The 16,912-nt window shown below is 43.0% G+C and overlaps 1 protein-coding gene across 14 annotated transcripts in view; it reads right to left on the reverse strand.

Annotated features, from left to right (window-relative positions):
• The window catches only part of AAK1 (AP2 associated kinase 1), a 140,478-nt gene that overhangs the window by 17,725 nt on the left and 105,841 nt on the right, over window positions 1–16,912 (reverse strand). For 3 of the 14 annotated variants that reach the window (XM_045004838.1, XM_045004830.1, XM_045004829.1), the window contains exons 17-20: window positions 14,831–14,926; window positions 3,444–3,545; window positions 2,473–2,574; window positions 1,220–1,330 (exon numbers count right to left, since the gene is read on the reverse strand). The exons of 6 other annotated variants lie outside the window; for them this stretch is intronic. In XM_045004838.1, the coding sequence (XP_044860773.1) occupies window positions 1,220–1,330; window positions 2,473–2,574; window positions 3,444–3,545; window positions 14,831–14,926 (411 nt within the window). The remainder of the gene's footprint in view (window positions 1–1,219; window positions 1,331–2,472; window positions 2,575–3,443; window positions 3,546–14,830; window positions 14,927–16,912) is intronic. 5 more of the 14 variants (XM_045004831.1, XM_045004832.1, XM_045004833.1 and 2 more) reach the window with 5 other exon arrangements.

Genomic DNA, 16,912 nt, shown 5'->3' on the forward strand with positions numbered 1-16,912 from the left:
CAGAGGTCTAATCCAGGTTCGTATTCGCTCTTTGGGCCTGTCTTTTCAATGCAATAAATGAAGGAAAAACCCCATGTAGAGAGGTATTTACCATCCAAGATACACTCCACATTTTATTTGCATATTACTCATTGCCTGGCATTTTCTAATAGCTGGAGATGTTACAGTGATCGCTTCAGCACAGAGCAGGAAACTGGAAGATCACAGCAGGAAAAGTACATCTTAAAACCTGTGCTCGAAGCTCTGAACTGATGAGCAATGGTGAAACATCCCAGATCCAAATACACGAGGACCTAACTGTCACCCCCACTGGAGTGGTGGATGGTGAGCAACTTTGGGGGTGGGGGGGGGGAATCAAGCCCCAAGTATATTCAAATCCTAGCACAGATGGTAAGTGAAACATGCAAGGTCTTGCACAACACAAGAGCAGAGCTGGAAACAGAACCCAGATCTCCTACACCAAGGCATGTGCATTAGCCACTAGACAATGCTCAAGTCAAGACACACTGGCCAATCTTCAAAATTGCAATTCTTCATAGCCACAATATATTAGCCCATTGTTACCCTGCAGTTCAGGTTCCCCAGCCAACCTCCCACAACTATACCTCACTAAACTTTTTGGTTTGTACATTACGCTTCAACACCTAGTCACTTCTGTAATTAGCGTGCCTTAGTTCATGTGCTTTTTCTAGCTAAACGCTTCAGGGAAGAGGACATGTTCCTCAAATCTGGCAATACTAAGTCACAGAGGACTTATGCTACAGACAAATGAAACACTGACTCTTCGAGAGGGGAAGCACAGGGTTTCAAAAGCACATGTGGTCAGAGAAGATGATTATAATGCAGTAATCCCTGCAGGCCTTAAAAAAACACTATGAATACAGGAGCATTAAGGCAAATACTATTACACATGTACACACAAAAAAATATACAGCGAGTCTTAAGTGCTTTTGTTTGCAGAATCATGCTGAACTGTGTTCATATTTTCTGTTGGTAATTTGATGCCCCCAGTATTAAAGGCTGCACTGTATATTACAAGTGTTACCAACTCAGGGGACAAGGCAACAGGGCCTAGTAAAGAATATGGGTCAGATCATCAGTTGGTATAAATCAGCATACCTCCGCTGATTTTGATTTACACCTGCTGAGGATCTGATCCTACATCATCAGGTTACATCATCAGGTACAGGTATGACAAAAACACCCAGTGGCAGGTTACCTTTGTGAACTTGAGCTGAAATAGCTATAGGAGCAAACTCGTCCAAGAGGTCAGCAGCGGGGTTAGAAAGCAGAGAGCAGTCAAGTAGAGAATCTTCCCCAGTGAGAGAGTCTGTCCAGATTAACAGCCATCAGGCCACAGCAACGACAGCATTAAACAGCACACACACACAAGACCGTTAGATTAATACTGTCACACTCCTGTTACCATCCAGTTAGTACTGAAAGGGCAGTTTGCAAAACCTGCATGTAGCCACATCTAACATTATTCTGGTGGGGAAAATTTCCCACCATTAGAGAGAGCAGTGAAGGATCCCAAAGTGTTTTAACCACCTACATGCAGAAAACCAGATTCACCCCAGGACAGCAGCCACCTCTGGAGCTGTGACAGCAGCAGCCAAGTTAGAATCTTGCACAATGAAATGGGCTAGACATTAGCCAAGAGAAGAGCGAAAGTCCCTCCCTCTTGCAAAAAACCCCCATGGATCTTTGGATATTGTTTAAGTCAAGACTGGAATGAGGAGGAGGCTTTTGCTGTTGTTGGTCTGGTTTAAGGTCTTGCTGGGAAGACATACAGATGTATGGTACTCATTTATTTACTTTGCAAAGAAGGAGAGAGTTGCTCATAGGAGGATTTGAACCCATGGTTTCAGGGAAGCAAGCCTGATATTTTACATGCAGCTGACAACCTTTTTGAGATAAATAAGTAGCTGAGCTCAACTATTTGAAGAGGCTCGTCAGCCATAGACCAGACTAGACACCATTCATTTCTATATAAAAGAAACGTTAAGTAACATTTCAGATATCTTAAAACTACTGGTCTCCTGTGGCACACTGGGACACCATCAGCTGGGGCCTATCCTGCGAAGTGCTGAATGCCCCACTGAAGTCAGTGGGGCTCTGAGAAGGTACAAGGATCCACCCGTAGGACGGAACAAACAAAATACAGTATCACCCTCATAGGAGAAGCACTTGTCAGTCCATTGTAACACCTGCTCTGGAACAAAGAGGGTACTGGATGAATAACCAAATGCTTCTGTAAGATTCTTTTCCCGTGGGCTAACAGTGACCTTTAAAGGAACCAGCTGAAATTAGCTTTATAAACACATGGTCAATTTAAACTGCAGGTGAGGTTAGGGGGAGGAGAGAGAGAACAATTTAGTCAAGTGGATACGGTTTTCCTATTCACTATAAAGAAGTCCTACAGACCACCCTAACGCTACCCCCCATTTCAGTTTGGGGCATCTCACCAACCTGTTCTGTTAGAAGCAACTGAGTCGGTCTGGGAAGCGAGCTGCTGGGGCAGTGGAGCCTCCAGGCCAGGTATGAGACTCTCAACAGGTATATCGTCTTTTCCTTTCAGAATGCACCCGAGATCAGAGCAGAGAGAAGGGAGACATTAGTTTACCAAATACAGCACAGGTAGAAGCTGAGAAGGCAGTTGTCTACATCTTTAAGTACCTCTTTAATACATAGGTCAGCTAGACTGGCAGGAATGTGGCAGCTTGATATTATACTCAGGTTAGTATAACAGCAAATCACAAATAGACCACTCAGGAATAAGGCTAATAACTTCCAGGCTCTGGGTTAAGTTTTTGCTAAGAAATCATCCATTAAAATTCCCTCTCTCTTTGGTAATAGGGGACATATAAATACCTAAGTATCCGAGTGCCTCTCAATCTTTAATGTATTTATCCTCACACACTCCCTGAAGCAGGGCAGTGCTATTATCCTCATATTACAGATAGGAAACTGAGATCCAGAGAGGCTAAGTGACTTGCCCAAGGTACACAGAACTCTGTGGCAGGGAAGGGACTTGAACGCAGATCTCCTGAATCCAAGGGTTAGTTCCCTAACCACCCATCCTTGTTAAGAGTCCCCTCACCCAGCACACTATCCTCCCTCTACACACGGCTCAAAGAATGCCCTCCCCAAACACCACACAGTCACAGCTCTGCCACATTATTGATGACAATATGGTAAACCTCAGGAGTTTAAAGCAGTGCTGAGCTGTTCAGCAGTGACTCCCTCTGGAGTCAAGGGGTATGGTGCCTCGAGAGGCAAATTCAGCCCCTTGCACATATTCTCTTCTAAGCAAGGCGTGTTTTGCGATGGCTGCTGGCCTACCTTTCGCCTATCCTAGCCAGGCAGCAAAAATATGCACAGTTATCGTGTAAACATGCAGGAGCACAAGATGCCACACAAATTACAGTTTGTTATTTTACCATTCACAGCATCAGAGGTGCAACCGAAGGGGTCAGCTAGAGGCAGGATATCAGGGAGCAGAAGCGCAGTCTCGGGAGATTTGAGACCCTCAATCAGTTTTTCTGGGTTAAGCAGAAAAGGAAGAAGAAAGGAAGGAAGCAGAAAGAAAGCAAAGAAAAAAAACCCATTAAATAGCTGCTCATCTGAGGGACCAATCATCTTACATTACACTCTGTTAATTCATATAAGCATGGCTCTATGCAGGAACACGCATCCTGCTTATACAGCACCCTCCAAACAAGGATCTCAAAGCACTTCACAGAAGTATCTAACTGATCCATTTTACTTATAGCTAAACTGACACCTACAGAGGTTAAGGCCCTAACTGAGTAAGTATTAAGCATGCGCTTAAGTACTTCGCTGAACTCGGGGCCCTAAGTGACTTGACCAAGGTCACACAACAATTCAGTGGAAGAGCAAGTGTTCTAATCCCCACAGCCTTGCTCTAGAATACCAGGCTATGTTGCCCCCAGGAAGACACCACAACAAAAACAAGCCAAGCCTTTCAATAGCATTAAAAATAAATAAATAAATATATAAACCCAAGAACTGTAAAACAGTTTAAAGCTCGTGAACCTCTCTCTAACTCTTCTATATTAGAAAGGTATTTGGTTATATTAGAATCATCATATAAAAAGAAGAGGACACAGATCTTCAAACCCACCCAAGGGAGTTAGACATACTATTTCCGTTAATTATTCTGAGAACTGCATACATAAATGCCTTAGGTGGCTAAAGAAAAATATTAAAACACTACGAAGCCAGGCCTCACAGCTCTAACTTGGGTTTATACAGCTGTCAAGTTACCAACCTTTTTTTTTTCCCTCCAGATACCAAATGCATTTTAAATCAGATGTCGAGTTCTTGGCAATGGATGCCTATTATTTCCATTGCTGAATACTACTTTATTTTGGCAACTGCCAGAGGCAGTGCTAAGGTAACTGGTTAGCTTGGGCAGACAGTAAAGCTGGCTTAAGTTGCATTTATCTAGAAATCAACCTGGCACTCATAACTGCGGAGAATTATGGATCAGGCCCCATTTGTGGTATTCAGTTCCGGGAGTTTGGTTTGGGCCCTATTTCTCATTTTAGCTTTTACATTTCCTGTTAAATTGGGCTCATTTTCTTAATCACGGTACAAGCCTTGCACAGCACAAGAGTTAAAATTACAAAGTTTGGTACTTTTAAAATTAGATCTACAATTTTAGTTACTCATATTTGAGACATGCCTTCCAGGGGCCTGATTTCCAGAAGAGGGTCTCTAGTTGGACACCCAAACTTTCTGAAAGCAACCTGGAATTGTTTGAAACCATTCTCCTCCATCACCACCCCAACCTCTTAAATGCATTTCTGCTTCACACCCATGTTTTTTTTTTAGTAAAATGTGTTTCTCCTTCATTTCCGCTCCCCCACTCCAAAAGGGATCATCCATTTAACCCTCCCATGCAAAAGGAACTCTTTGGTCAGCCATATGGCAATAATTTTAGCAGACATGCAACCACAAACCGACTCACTGAAACATCTTCTGTTGATTATTGTGGGATGTGAGTGCTGTTAGTGAGTCTCTAGTCACTGGGTAGCTGTCTCCTGAGAGAACACTTGGCACTGTAGAGAGCTGGAGAACATTTTTCAAACAAAAACTTGGGGTTTTTTAGATGGAAAAAGGCCTTCCCCTACCCCTAAAAAGTGAAGCTATTCTCATCTTCCCCACACCCCCATCAAGTTTTAAAATTTTCCACGTAAATTTGATGAAAAACTTCAGCGGTTCTTTGCCATAATTCGTTGCCTGTTTTTAATTTCTTGTTTCTTTCATTGCCAACTTTGATCGGTCAGCATGGTCACTTAAGTGCTACGTTCTTATGAATGCTGACATGCTTTTAAGAGGACTACATCCCTTCAGAGTAGGGCTTACAATCTAAGCTAGACAAAACACGTACAGGGTAGGGAGCAGGGAAAGGAAGTTCACTAGGAATGTGATTGCATGGTCCTGTTTGTTCTAATTGAAAACAGACTGAGTGAGATTTTCAAAAGCTCCCAAGTGACTTAGTAGCTTTCAAGCATGTGGGTGCATTTGAACAGCCCTACCCAGAGTTTCTATTTTATGTTGTACTCTGTCCTAAATGTAAGGATTGTGAGATGAAGCACGATAACAGAGGTGAAAACCAATACCTGCAGCTTGGGGACGGAGCGAGGGCTGCTTAGCAAGTTATTAAATGCTCAGTGACCTCCATGTAGACTGATCTATAGTTCTGCTTTAAGCTTAGATTCTTGACATCAAGATCATCCAGCACAAACAGGTTCATAAATTCAAACTCTTTAGAGAAACTTTACCAGGATGCATTTTTGACCACAGACACCAAAGAAAAATACATTAACCGAAGGATATGATGGTTTAGCTTAGACTACTTCCCATGCACTGATCTTAAGTGGCTGCAGTTCAATAGTAGGCGTACCTAGAAAGGCAGAGCTCCCTGCTCTTTCAGCCTCTCTAGTGATTTTGAGTTGCCCTCCGTCCAAGCAATAAAATAATTCAAGCTAAATGCTAGTTTTTATTTCAGACAGGGAAGTTACTTCATTGGAGCGGAATGGAGGTCACTTACTAGTTGGGGGAAACCAGCATGGTCAGATAACTAAGCTGAAATTGGAAAGACCATTGTGCATGGAGAGAGACAGAAGCATTTGCAGGGAAAAAAAGTTATGATGGAGATATCAGGGTCTCATTCCACTATCTGTACAAACACAGTTGCCAAAGTACACCCAGTCTTGCACATTAATTAATAAGGTTGCTTCTTGGGTAAGCAAGTTTCATCCTCATCATCAAGCCTTCCACATGTCTTGGGTTCCACATGTGACATGACAATTGCCAAAACATCCTCCAGCAAAACACAATGCTTAGTGCTAGTTGTATCTTCCATTATATTGCACGGGATAGATTCTATAACCCCAGTTTTCTTTAGGCTATTGTGACAGATCTGTTACTCTAACCGATAAAAATCTTCTCCTAGAAGATAAATAAGGGAGAGATTTTCAAAAGCTACAAATAGCAACTCCTGGTGACTTTCAGAGAGAGTTTAGTACTTCTTTGCCAGCAGTGCTTTGGAAAAAACTACCCCTAAATCCCTGGTGGGGAGGAAGGAAGAGAATCTATTTAAAATCTGATCAAACTTTAGCGCAAACATTTTAGTTACTTATTTAAAGGTTTAGTTAAACATTCTTATTCTAAGGGACTAAAAAGGTAAGTTAAGTTACATGAAAAATAGCAAGTCTAATGTAAAAACAGAAGTCACTGAAATTTTTGTGTTACAGAATCAAGGCTCATTATTGCAAGGTCTATGTTAAATTCTGGTTTTTATAGTTTTGTAGCTGAAAATGTAATGGGGATCTTTCCAACACAGCGTGCACTGGTGTAACTATCATGTAAAGTCCATCTGTGCCTGTGTCACTTCTCAGGTTTTATCACTGAAGTGTGATTACTAAGGATACCCTTGAACAACTGCACAACTGGAACGGACACTGGAGTGTTAGCTGTCATGCACACCTAATACAGGGTCCTTGTTTATGGGTGCAATGCAAGGAACTGGTGATAATTGAGAGATTTCAATAGGCTGAGCTATCACCGATCTTTTTACCCATATTCCACTATGGAAATTAAGATTAGGTGAGGGGCACGGATGAATCCAAGGGCAGGCAATGTTCACAGATACCAACTGGACCCTATGGATTGGGTCTGTCTTCTGGCTATGGTTGCTGAGGGACTCCTAAAGGGTTCCTACACCATTCAGCTCCTTGGATATTTACTACTGGACCTTCACATTTAGCTTCTGGCTAGAAGGCTTTTGCTGTCTTTTCTGGAGCTGAGCACTGTGCTCTCATCTCAGGATCCCCACCCCACGATGGGCTACCAAAGCTTGATGAACAGTCTACGTCAGGGGTTCTCAAACTGGGGGTCATGATCCATCAGGGAGCCACAAGGTTATTACGTGGGGTAGTGAACTGTCAGTCTCCACCCCAAAACCTGCTTTGCTTCCAGCATTTATAATATAAAAAAAAAAAGTGTTTTTAATTTGTAAGGGGGGGGTGTCGCACTCATAGGTTTGCTGTGTGAAAGGGGTCACCAATACAAAAGTCTGAGAACCATTGGTCTAAGTCTTCCAATCACAGCGTAAGTGATTTTGATTTGCTTCAGCTTAGGCCTGACTATTTATTTTCTGGTTGGTTTCAATGTTGCCAGTTTTCATTCCTGGTGGCAGGAGGGTGATTCTTAATGTTACTGTGACTGGCCTTGCTTTTACATGATCAAGGTTGCTGGCTGGGTAAGCAAATTGTATCCTCAAGTGTTCATGCACATCTTGCCAGAGTTGGCCAAAGAGAATTATTAAAAAAAAAACAAAAAAAACCCCCAACCTCTCACATTGTCAGACCCTTTTTCTGGAGCTGCTACAGGAAACTGAAATTCTGCATGAGTATTACTATTTACATATCATTTAAGCTAGTGACAACAAGCATTAAGGGGGTGGGGGAAGAGAGACCATTTAAAGCTGCTGATGTGTTTCCTTTTGAGTATGAGGCAAGAAGCATGTTGCATAGAAAGCAGTGTGTCCACCAGTCACCTACATTTGAGGACCCTGGCACATCATTTCAAAGGTGCTGAACATTGAAGTCAATGAGAGATGCTGGTTGCTCAATCTCTTTGAAAGCGAGGTCACTTATTCAGCAGCTAAAACGTCTGCTTCTCCTCTCACATCAGTGTAAAATGGATACTGGAGCCCAGAGCAGTTGCAGACTTACATCAGTGTAAGAGCAGAATCAGGCACCAAATATTGATTTGGGAACACAACATTAAAAAATTCAGCCTGAACAATTTGGCCTGTGTCCCCAAATCCATATCCGATCACGTGTATGCAAGTCAGGAACTTCAGGTCTGCAGTTAGTCCATTGGCATGAATCAGGGATTTTCCATCTGCAACTGCTGAAGGCAAATTTTTTTCAGGCTTGTAAATTGCATCCATGTTTGGTAATCTGACCCTGGAATGTCCTGGCCTAGCAGCCAGTTTAAAGAGTGCGGTTACAAAATCCTAGGAATTAGAGAGGCTGATGGGCCTTTAACTGGAGCAGTCCATTAGGTAGAGAGAGTAAAAGAGGATTCCTAAGAGACTTTCAAATTAAGCAGGGAAGGAAGAAAAACCAAACCAAACCACACTTCTCTACTATGGCCCACAATAGTTCAATACCACTCTGAACAATCAAGCTGCAACATCTCAAAGCCAAGATCTCTATAGCCAGGCACTGCACGCTACAGGAATGTTACTCACTCTCGTACCATGGAGGAAAAGCAAAAAGAAAGATAATTCAATAGAGCACACAGCAGAGTCCTTTTCTTCTGGTGTCAACTGGGAAAGAAAAACAAGATTGTAAAAATCCTGCCAAATCAACTGTGACACGGGGGGGTGGAGGTGGGGTGGGGGGGAATAACTGAAGTAAATAGAGTAGTCACTCAGGAAGATTTCTTCCTATTGATTAAAGTATTAAAGATGAAAGAAAAACTTCTAATTATTCAGCCTCAGAAGGCTCTGACTAATCAAAGGATGGGCCTGGACTTTAATGCTCCTAATGGAGTTTCTGCAGACCTGAATTAATAAACATTGGATATTGCACAGAAAAAAAAAATTCGGTGATATTTAAAAGAAAAAAAAAGATGTTTATGTTATAAGAAATTAGCAGGGTGAGGTGTAATAAATAGAAAGCAGTTCCTTAGCTATGGAAGGTGGGTTTTTCAGTCTCCTAGTGGGCTTAGTACAGGTCACTAAGCTTTTAATGGAAATTAAGCATCCCAGTCCCTTAGGCCTGACCTATACAGTGTTTGTACTGGTATAGTTACGTTGCTTGGGGGTGCAATTTCTCTACCAGAATAGTTACACTGGTATAACCCCAGTGTAGATGCACTTATACCAGTATGAAGGTGCGCTTTAGCATCAATACATCCTATTCCCATAGAGGAAGGGGGAAATAAGCTACAGCAATAGAAGGCATCTTTATACATGAGTAACTGTGCCCACACTAGTGCGGTTGTACTGCCTTGTCGAACCAGGCTAGCACTACCACATCTGTGTTTAGACAAGGCTTTAAGCAGCTTTGAAAGCCTGCTCCCTATGCTTTTGGCTCCAGTTTTGCCAACTCTAGCAAGTCTCATGATTCTTGGCCTTTTTTTCAGGCTCCTGGAGTCTTATTGCAGGTCTCTCAACTCAAGCCTCAAAACCTAGAGGGCAAATAAGAAGAACCCAACATTTGTTATTGTTTAAAAATCTCAATTTTAAAGCCAATCCTGATTTTGTGCAGAGGGGCGCATAACTCTTGATTTTTCCCCACACTGGGGTTGGCAGTACTGGGGGCGCAAACACAATTGCAATTCAGCTGCCAGCTAGCTGTATCGTCTCAGAACAGCGGTGGTCACAAAGGTGAGACTGTTGCTTTGACACACCTCTTGGGATAAGAAAACACTATGGCGGCAGGGGAAGAACAGACAGGGAAGAGAGCCTGTCTACTTATTTGAAAAAAGGCAGAAGACATTTGTGAACAGTTAGCTGTAAGCCTTCAAGAGCTATATGGTGGGTAATTTCTCTTTAAAAAGCAACACTTGTTGGGCCATATAGGAATCTTAATCAACACTGGGGATCCGATCCAGTTCTGCTCATGGATACAGGTGGCACGTGTATTCTCTCTCTGCCTACTTTTCCCCAACCACTCTTGCCTATTTAGATTGTAAGCGCTTCGGGGCAGTGACTCTCTCCTACTATGTTTTCTAAAGTACCTTGTACAACAGAACCCTGTTAGCAGTTAAGGCCTGTACTATAATGCAAATAAATATGTATCTGGGGCAGAATTTAGTTTGTGTCATTTTGAGGGGAGGTGAGTTACTGTATGAAATTAAAACTATGCCCTAAGAAAGAGTGGCAGGTTTGGGGGAAAAACAAAAAAACCCTCATTATCCTTTATGGATGGGCAATACTCATATTCCCAGGATAGAGGGTACTTAAGACTGAAGATGAAGGCTGAGGTCCATCAATGCCCACTATCTAGCAGTCACAAGAAGTCAACCAGGAGTAGAATGCAGTGTGAGGAGAGGGGGCGTGCAGGAGTGCAGCTCCCCTTTCTCTTCTGTAAGCAGAGGTATGCTACCCCTGCTCTCTCCACCCGGACTGTTCCTTGAGAACTCGCCCACGCCCCCTTGTTTCAATCTACTGTAACCACTGACCTGACCCTAACAGATCATTCAACTCCACAGAGGAAGGAGAAAATAAGCCAAGATCCCTGCCAATACAGCATGGCTGGGGGTGGGAAATTCATTTTGGAGGAGAAATACGATTCAACCCATGCCTTTGAGTAAGAATTACCGTAGCTAAAGTTCTAGTCCCATTCATGCTCACAAGAGACCACTGATAATCAGGTGACTGTATTTCAGTCTTGAATTACTATAGCTTGGATTGTGTCAGTATGACCCAAGACACTGAATCTCTTACATTTATCACTGGGACCGGTCAAAATGTTTTGTTCAAACCACTGCCCTCCCTTCCAATGAAAGTAGCCTTAAAAAAATAAATTTGTTCCCCCAGAATTTTTTCAGTCTTTTGATGACAAATAAGAAACCCCAAAACTCTTCAGTTTCCATTTCATCAGTTATTGTTTCCCCTCACACGCCAGCACTCCCCTCTACACTTTTTTCAGTGCCAAAATTGGGGGGAGGGGAGAACTAGAGAGAAAGGGGAAAATAACAAATGAACAAAATTTGGAAAAGCATTTCAGTAGCCTCCTATTTCACATATTCATAAACGCTTGTACATCTGGGTATGTGCGTTCAGTAAAGATATGCATAAACATTCCAATATGCCCTAATAGTGTGTGAACTAAGGCCCTCATTCCGGTGCTTAAACGTAAGCACGTCCAGAAGTTTGTCCCTATTCAGCAAAGAACATGTGCTTAAAAAGGATTGTTCACATGCTTGAAATTAAGCATGAGCATAAGACTCGATTTAGCAAAGTACTTAAGGGCTGTTTTGAAACAGACCGTTAGCAAAAGAGAAAGATGCATACACTCAAACTGTATATACAGGTCACATGTAAAGAAACTGATGCGAGGTTATTGCAGAGGAGGAATTCCCCTCCCCCCCAACCAATGAAGCAAAATCTACCTTCAAGTTTCATAACTCAGTTTAATTTATGGCTTCCAGACTATCTTGTGCAAAAATTCACTTCCAATAATACAGTGGCTACTTGTTCACTGTAAGCTAGATTTGTACTGATAGGAATCAAATAGCCACACGCAGCAGAAAAATTAGCATTCTGATCAACCGCTCCATTATGATTAATCAGCAGTGAAGCCTGGAATAAGCTTATTAAGAAAAACTTGGCTCACTTCCCTACACAGGCACAAAGAAAAACCTTTTCAGCATGAATATTTCATTTTCCGGTATTTTAACAGATGTTTTGCTGTATTTTTATACCTCGCTTGCCAGCCTCTCTTACCAGTTACATTTCCATTAGTGATTGTTCAGAATAAAAAAGGATGTGTTAAAGAAAATCCAATTTCCACTAGACTGTTGCTTTAATTTTTATCTCAGTTTCTCCACTGGACACTGGACCCCATTTTCCCTAGAACTATTCCTAATTTGAGGAAACATTCTTAATGTTAAGTTACTGAAATGAAAACAAAACCCCTCAACTAGGAGACTGTACATCCCTGGGGCTGATCCACGAGAGAAGAGAAGAGAAGAGTACTCTACACTGGCTATCTAAGGCCATGTCTTCACTGCAGAGTTAACTCAGGTGATCAGAATCCAAGTTAACCAAGCCCAGGCAGGAGCAGCTACACTGCAAAGCCCTACCTGATTTACTGGGTCCTCCCTGGTGCTGCATTCCCCTGTGTGTGTTGCTGGGACATCTGGGGGCACTATTCATTGAGCTACGGGGAGCTGAGCCGCTCTGTGATTCTTTCCCAGTGAATTGTGGGAGAACTTGTTTGTCCTTCGGGGAACACAGAGAAATTGTGGCAAGTTGTTGGGGGACTAGAAGGACTCCAGCAGTTTAGCCTACATCCTCACTGCAAAGTGGGCACAATCCAGCCCACGTGAAAGCAGTACCCGGACTCTAACCCTTAGCGGCTATGTCTACATAAACTTTGAGGTGATGTGGCTTGGGCTGGTGTTGTCAAGTCCACCCCACCCCCAAACCCAAGCCACAACGTCTACGCTGCATAAGCCTCACCAACAGACTTCTGTGGACTCGGGCTGGGAGGCTCATTCCCAGATACAGTGTAGACACACCAGCCAGGCCAGCTAGTTTGGGTTTAAAGCACCACTCCACTCAAAGGAGAGAGTTTTGGGTGAGAATGGGAGGCGGATTAGGGGGCGACACCTGAAGAAGCAGCGCAGTAGAGTTATTCCTGCAGCACAAGTGGTAGAGGCTCATGCTTTCAGTGCTGAAGGCCTCCGATCAAAATCTACTGGTGGACCAAGCAAGCAAGGTGGTTAAAACAAATATTCTACAGCTGACCAATATTTGCTGTACTCTCCCTGCTTCCCACCCCTTTCGGAAAAAAAATTAGCAGACATTAATTTAAAGCAAATATTTATCAAGTGGCTGTGCTCTCCAATTGACCCTCGCCAGAAAAGTTAAGCTAACTCAGTACGAAGTATGTAACCAGACTCTCTTGCAGTCAAATAAGGAGTTCTAAAGCAATTTGTCCACACACGTTTAAAGAGATTTATACACAAACAGATGCCTACAGGTAGCACAAGTCTGGCTCTACTTGACAAAAGGGACTCTATAAAACGGTTGTCTTCCAACTAGATGTATCCACTCCCCTCATGCCTAAGCCACCTATGCTTAGCAGACATGTTTTTGCAGGAAGTACTGCAGAGACAATACAGGTATGGGAGAGCAAGCAGGGTGTGTCCTGCCTGATGGATCTGTGAAGTTGACAGCCATGTTCAAGTCCAGAATTCTCTTCTCTGCTGACTTTAGAGACATGGGCAGTCATCTCCATTTTCAAATCGCAGGATGAGTTTGTGCCAGAAGCAGATAGAAAAAAATCCAGAAGCACATGACCTGAGCAAATTTGCCATGAAAGTCAGAAAGAAGAAGTCACTGTTGTCTGAACGTAACTGTTCCAGTAGCTTGAGCACCAGATGCAGACCGGAGCATGCATCCTGCAAACACGTACACCTATAACTTCATACATGCATGCAATGGATTAGTGAAGGCTGTAGCTTTAAATATATGCCATATATAGGGCTAGCACAGTCCAACAGCTCAAACTACAGACAATCCCTCCTCTGATTATTGTCATCCAAGGGCAATTTCCTTTTAATGGTTTCTATAAAGAGACTTAAGAGCTGCCTGCAGCTAAGTCTACCAATGCTGCTTGCTGCATGGAAATTCAATAAGTAATATGAAAAAGAGCTGGCTCAGCATGCTAGCCCCTGCCATTTGTGTTGTGCGTACTGGGCAGGGAGTTTAGCAACTGCTTCAGGCTGACAGGCCAAGAAAGAAAAATGCTTCCAATAGCATTTGGAAAAAAAAGGAAAACACAAGGGGATCCCCTAATAGAATGGAGTATCAACTCTTGATGTGTGCTCATGTAGGAGAGGCAGGGTTTGGGGAAATATTTATTTCTGTTGCAGCATTAAGGTTGCATGGCCCAAAATTTAAGCCCTGAAAGTGACCTAAAAGAACGAGCGGTCACTGCTTGAGCTGTAGAGCCAGGTTCTATAGTTGGGCCCTATTAACAGCCTTGCATCCTCTGTGGATTGGGCAGAGACAGGGATCTAGAATACAGACTGACCAGTGGGTGACACAGAAACCAAGGGTAACATCTTTACAGCAGAACTAGTGCTAACCAATGAGCCAAAAAAATTAAAATAAAAAAAAAATCGACTGTCTTGTGGAGAAGGTTCGAGTTTAATATCTAGAAGTCTGAGATGGCTCTAAAGTATCCTTAAAAAATATGATTAAATACCAGAATATTCTTTAAATTATTGTATACGCTGAACCCTTGAAATATGTTAGAGAAAAATTCCATTAGTAGTAGTAGTAATAATATCTCAATAGCACCCAAGGATTGAATCAGGAATAAGAACTCCATTGTGCTAGGGGATGTATATCCATCCACCCCGACCCCGCCCCCCCGCCACACACATCTCCACTAGGGCCCCATTTCCAAAAGCTGAGGAGCATCTGTCACTCAATAAATCCTACAGCCTTTTGATATAGGCCCCAATTTTCAAAGTTTCCCCAAGGCACAAATCGGAAAGTGACAAATATGGATATTAAAACTGCACATTCTGTTCTGGTTACCTGGTGTGTCGGATAACGGAAGAGGAATGAAAGGATCAGGCACAGCCAGAAGCGGAGGGCTAGTGTCCAGACTCAGGATGTCTTTTGTTTTTTCAGCTGGACAGGCAGCAAGAAACAAGAGGAGAGAGAAAGAAAAAGATGTCAAGCAGAAGAGATGCAGCACTGAGACAGATAGATCGTAAAAGATTTAAGCCACGCCTAGGGAAACAAGCTTATTTTGTTATGGAAAAAAGTTAGTAATAAGACCACCATGGAGCAGATCCATTGCGCTTTTAATCTATACATCTCAAAGTGCTTTTCAAAGGAGGTACTATTATCCCTTTTACAGGTGGGAAACTGAGGCACAGAGCGATGAAGTGACTTGCCCAAGGTCACCCAGCATCGGAGCTGGGAATAGAACCCTGGTCTGCTGAACCCCAATCCAGTGCCAAAACCACTGAACAGGACTGCTTCGCCCCCGGCCCCGAATTCACACTATTATGCCATCGTATGCTTCTCATGCACTGAGAAACACAAGCAGATTCACTAGCACTCCCTCATTAGCACTCACTTAAGAGCAAAGAAGGAAAAGAGATAGAGGTTTCCAATCCCGGTGGAAGCACCAACAAAACTTCTGAGAGGCATGCCCAAAACAAAACAGATCTTAGTGCAGGGAAGAGTCTATGGAGGTAGGAAACTTAGAGCGCAAAAGCCAAAAGAGATCCACAGAACAATGCCAATTCTTTATTTGTATTGTAGTAGCCCAGATCATGCTTTCTGTTTGTACAGCCCTGGAGAGTTTCTGCCCTGAAGAGTTTACATTCTATGGATCGAAGACAAAAAAGGGGGACAAGGGAAGTTATTATCCAAATTGTACTGATGGAGGAAATGAAGTAAATCACCCAATATCTGCGCAGCAGCAGAGCTGGGAATTAAACCAAGGTCTCCTGAGTCCCAGTTCAGTGCTTTACCCACAAGACCCTGCTTCCTCTTGTAATATTAATACTAAGCTTGTTTACAGCACTTTTCAATCAAGAATTTCCAATGATGTAGAGAAGACATTGAGCCAACACCTCCCAACTCGTCAAAGTGGGAGAATATTACACTCATACCTGTGTTCAGAGGGCTGAGCAAGCTACAGTGTCAAGGGAAAAAGTCTATAAGTTTTTGGCTCCAGGGGAATTAAGAACACTTTGTACCTGGAAGGACACGGCCTTACAGGATGTGTGTTAGGGCATTTAAATAAATGTAGAGGACCAGCACCTCAATTGGTATAAATTGGCATTTCTCCGTTAAAGTCAATGCAGCAACATTCATTGACACCAGCGGCAAGTCTGACCCAGATTCTGTCGAGTGGCGAGAGAAAGTTAACTCACTAAAGCGTCTTCCAGTTATTCCGCAGCTCTCTAGCTAGCGGGTACAAGCCACTGCAAAGCTACTGAGCTCTATTAAAGCTTTTCTAAGTTCCACTTCTATTTAGAAATCTTAAAATGGACGTCTTTGTTTTCTTCCTCCTGAGTAATTAAGATTCTCAGGTGATCTAAAGTCTGACCCAGTCCCATAACCTGGTTCTCCCATTAGCACATTCCACATGCTCACAGCAAGGGAGGTTTAGGTTACATATTAGGAAAGTCTTCTAACTAGAAGTATCTCTTCCAATCCTAACCTTCTGTGACTTTAGGAGGTCATCTAGTCCAACCCCCTGCTCAAAGTAGGACCAACCCCAACTAAATCATCCCAGCCAGGAATTTGTCAAGCCTGACCTTAAAAACCTCGAAGGAAGGAGATTTCACCACCTCCCTAGGTAACCCGTTCCAGTGCTTCACCACCCTCCTAGTGAAATAGTGTTTCCTGATATCTAACCTAGACCTCCCCCACTGCAACTTGAGACCATTGCTCCTTGTTCGGTCATCTGCCACCACTGAGAACAGCCGAGCTCCACCCTCTTTGGAACCCCCTTTCAGGTAGTTGAAAGCTGCTATCAAATCCCCCCTTCACTCTTCTCTTCTGAGGACTAAACAAGCCCAGTTCCCTCAGCCTCTCCTTGTAAGTCATGTGCCTCAGCCTCCTAATCATTTTTGTTGCCCTCTGCTGGACTCTCTC

The sequence above is a fragment of the Mauremys mutica genome, chromosome 2 (assembly GCF_020497125.1).
Source record: "Mauremys mutica isolate MM-2020 ecotype Southern chromosome 2, ASM2049712v1, whole genome shotgun sequence".
Classification (NCBI taxonomy): Eukaryota; Metazoa; Chordata; order Testudines; family Geoemydidae; genus Mauremys; species Mauremys mutica.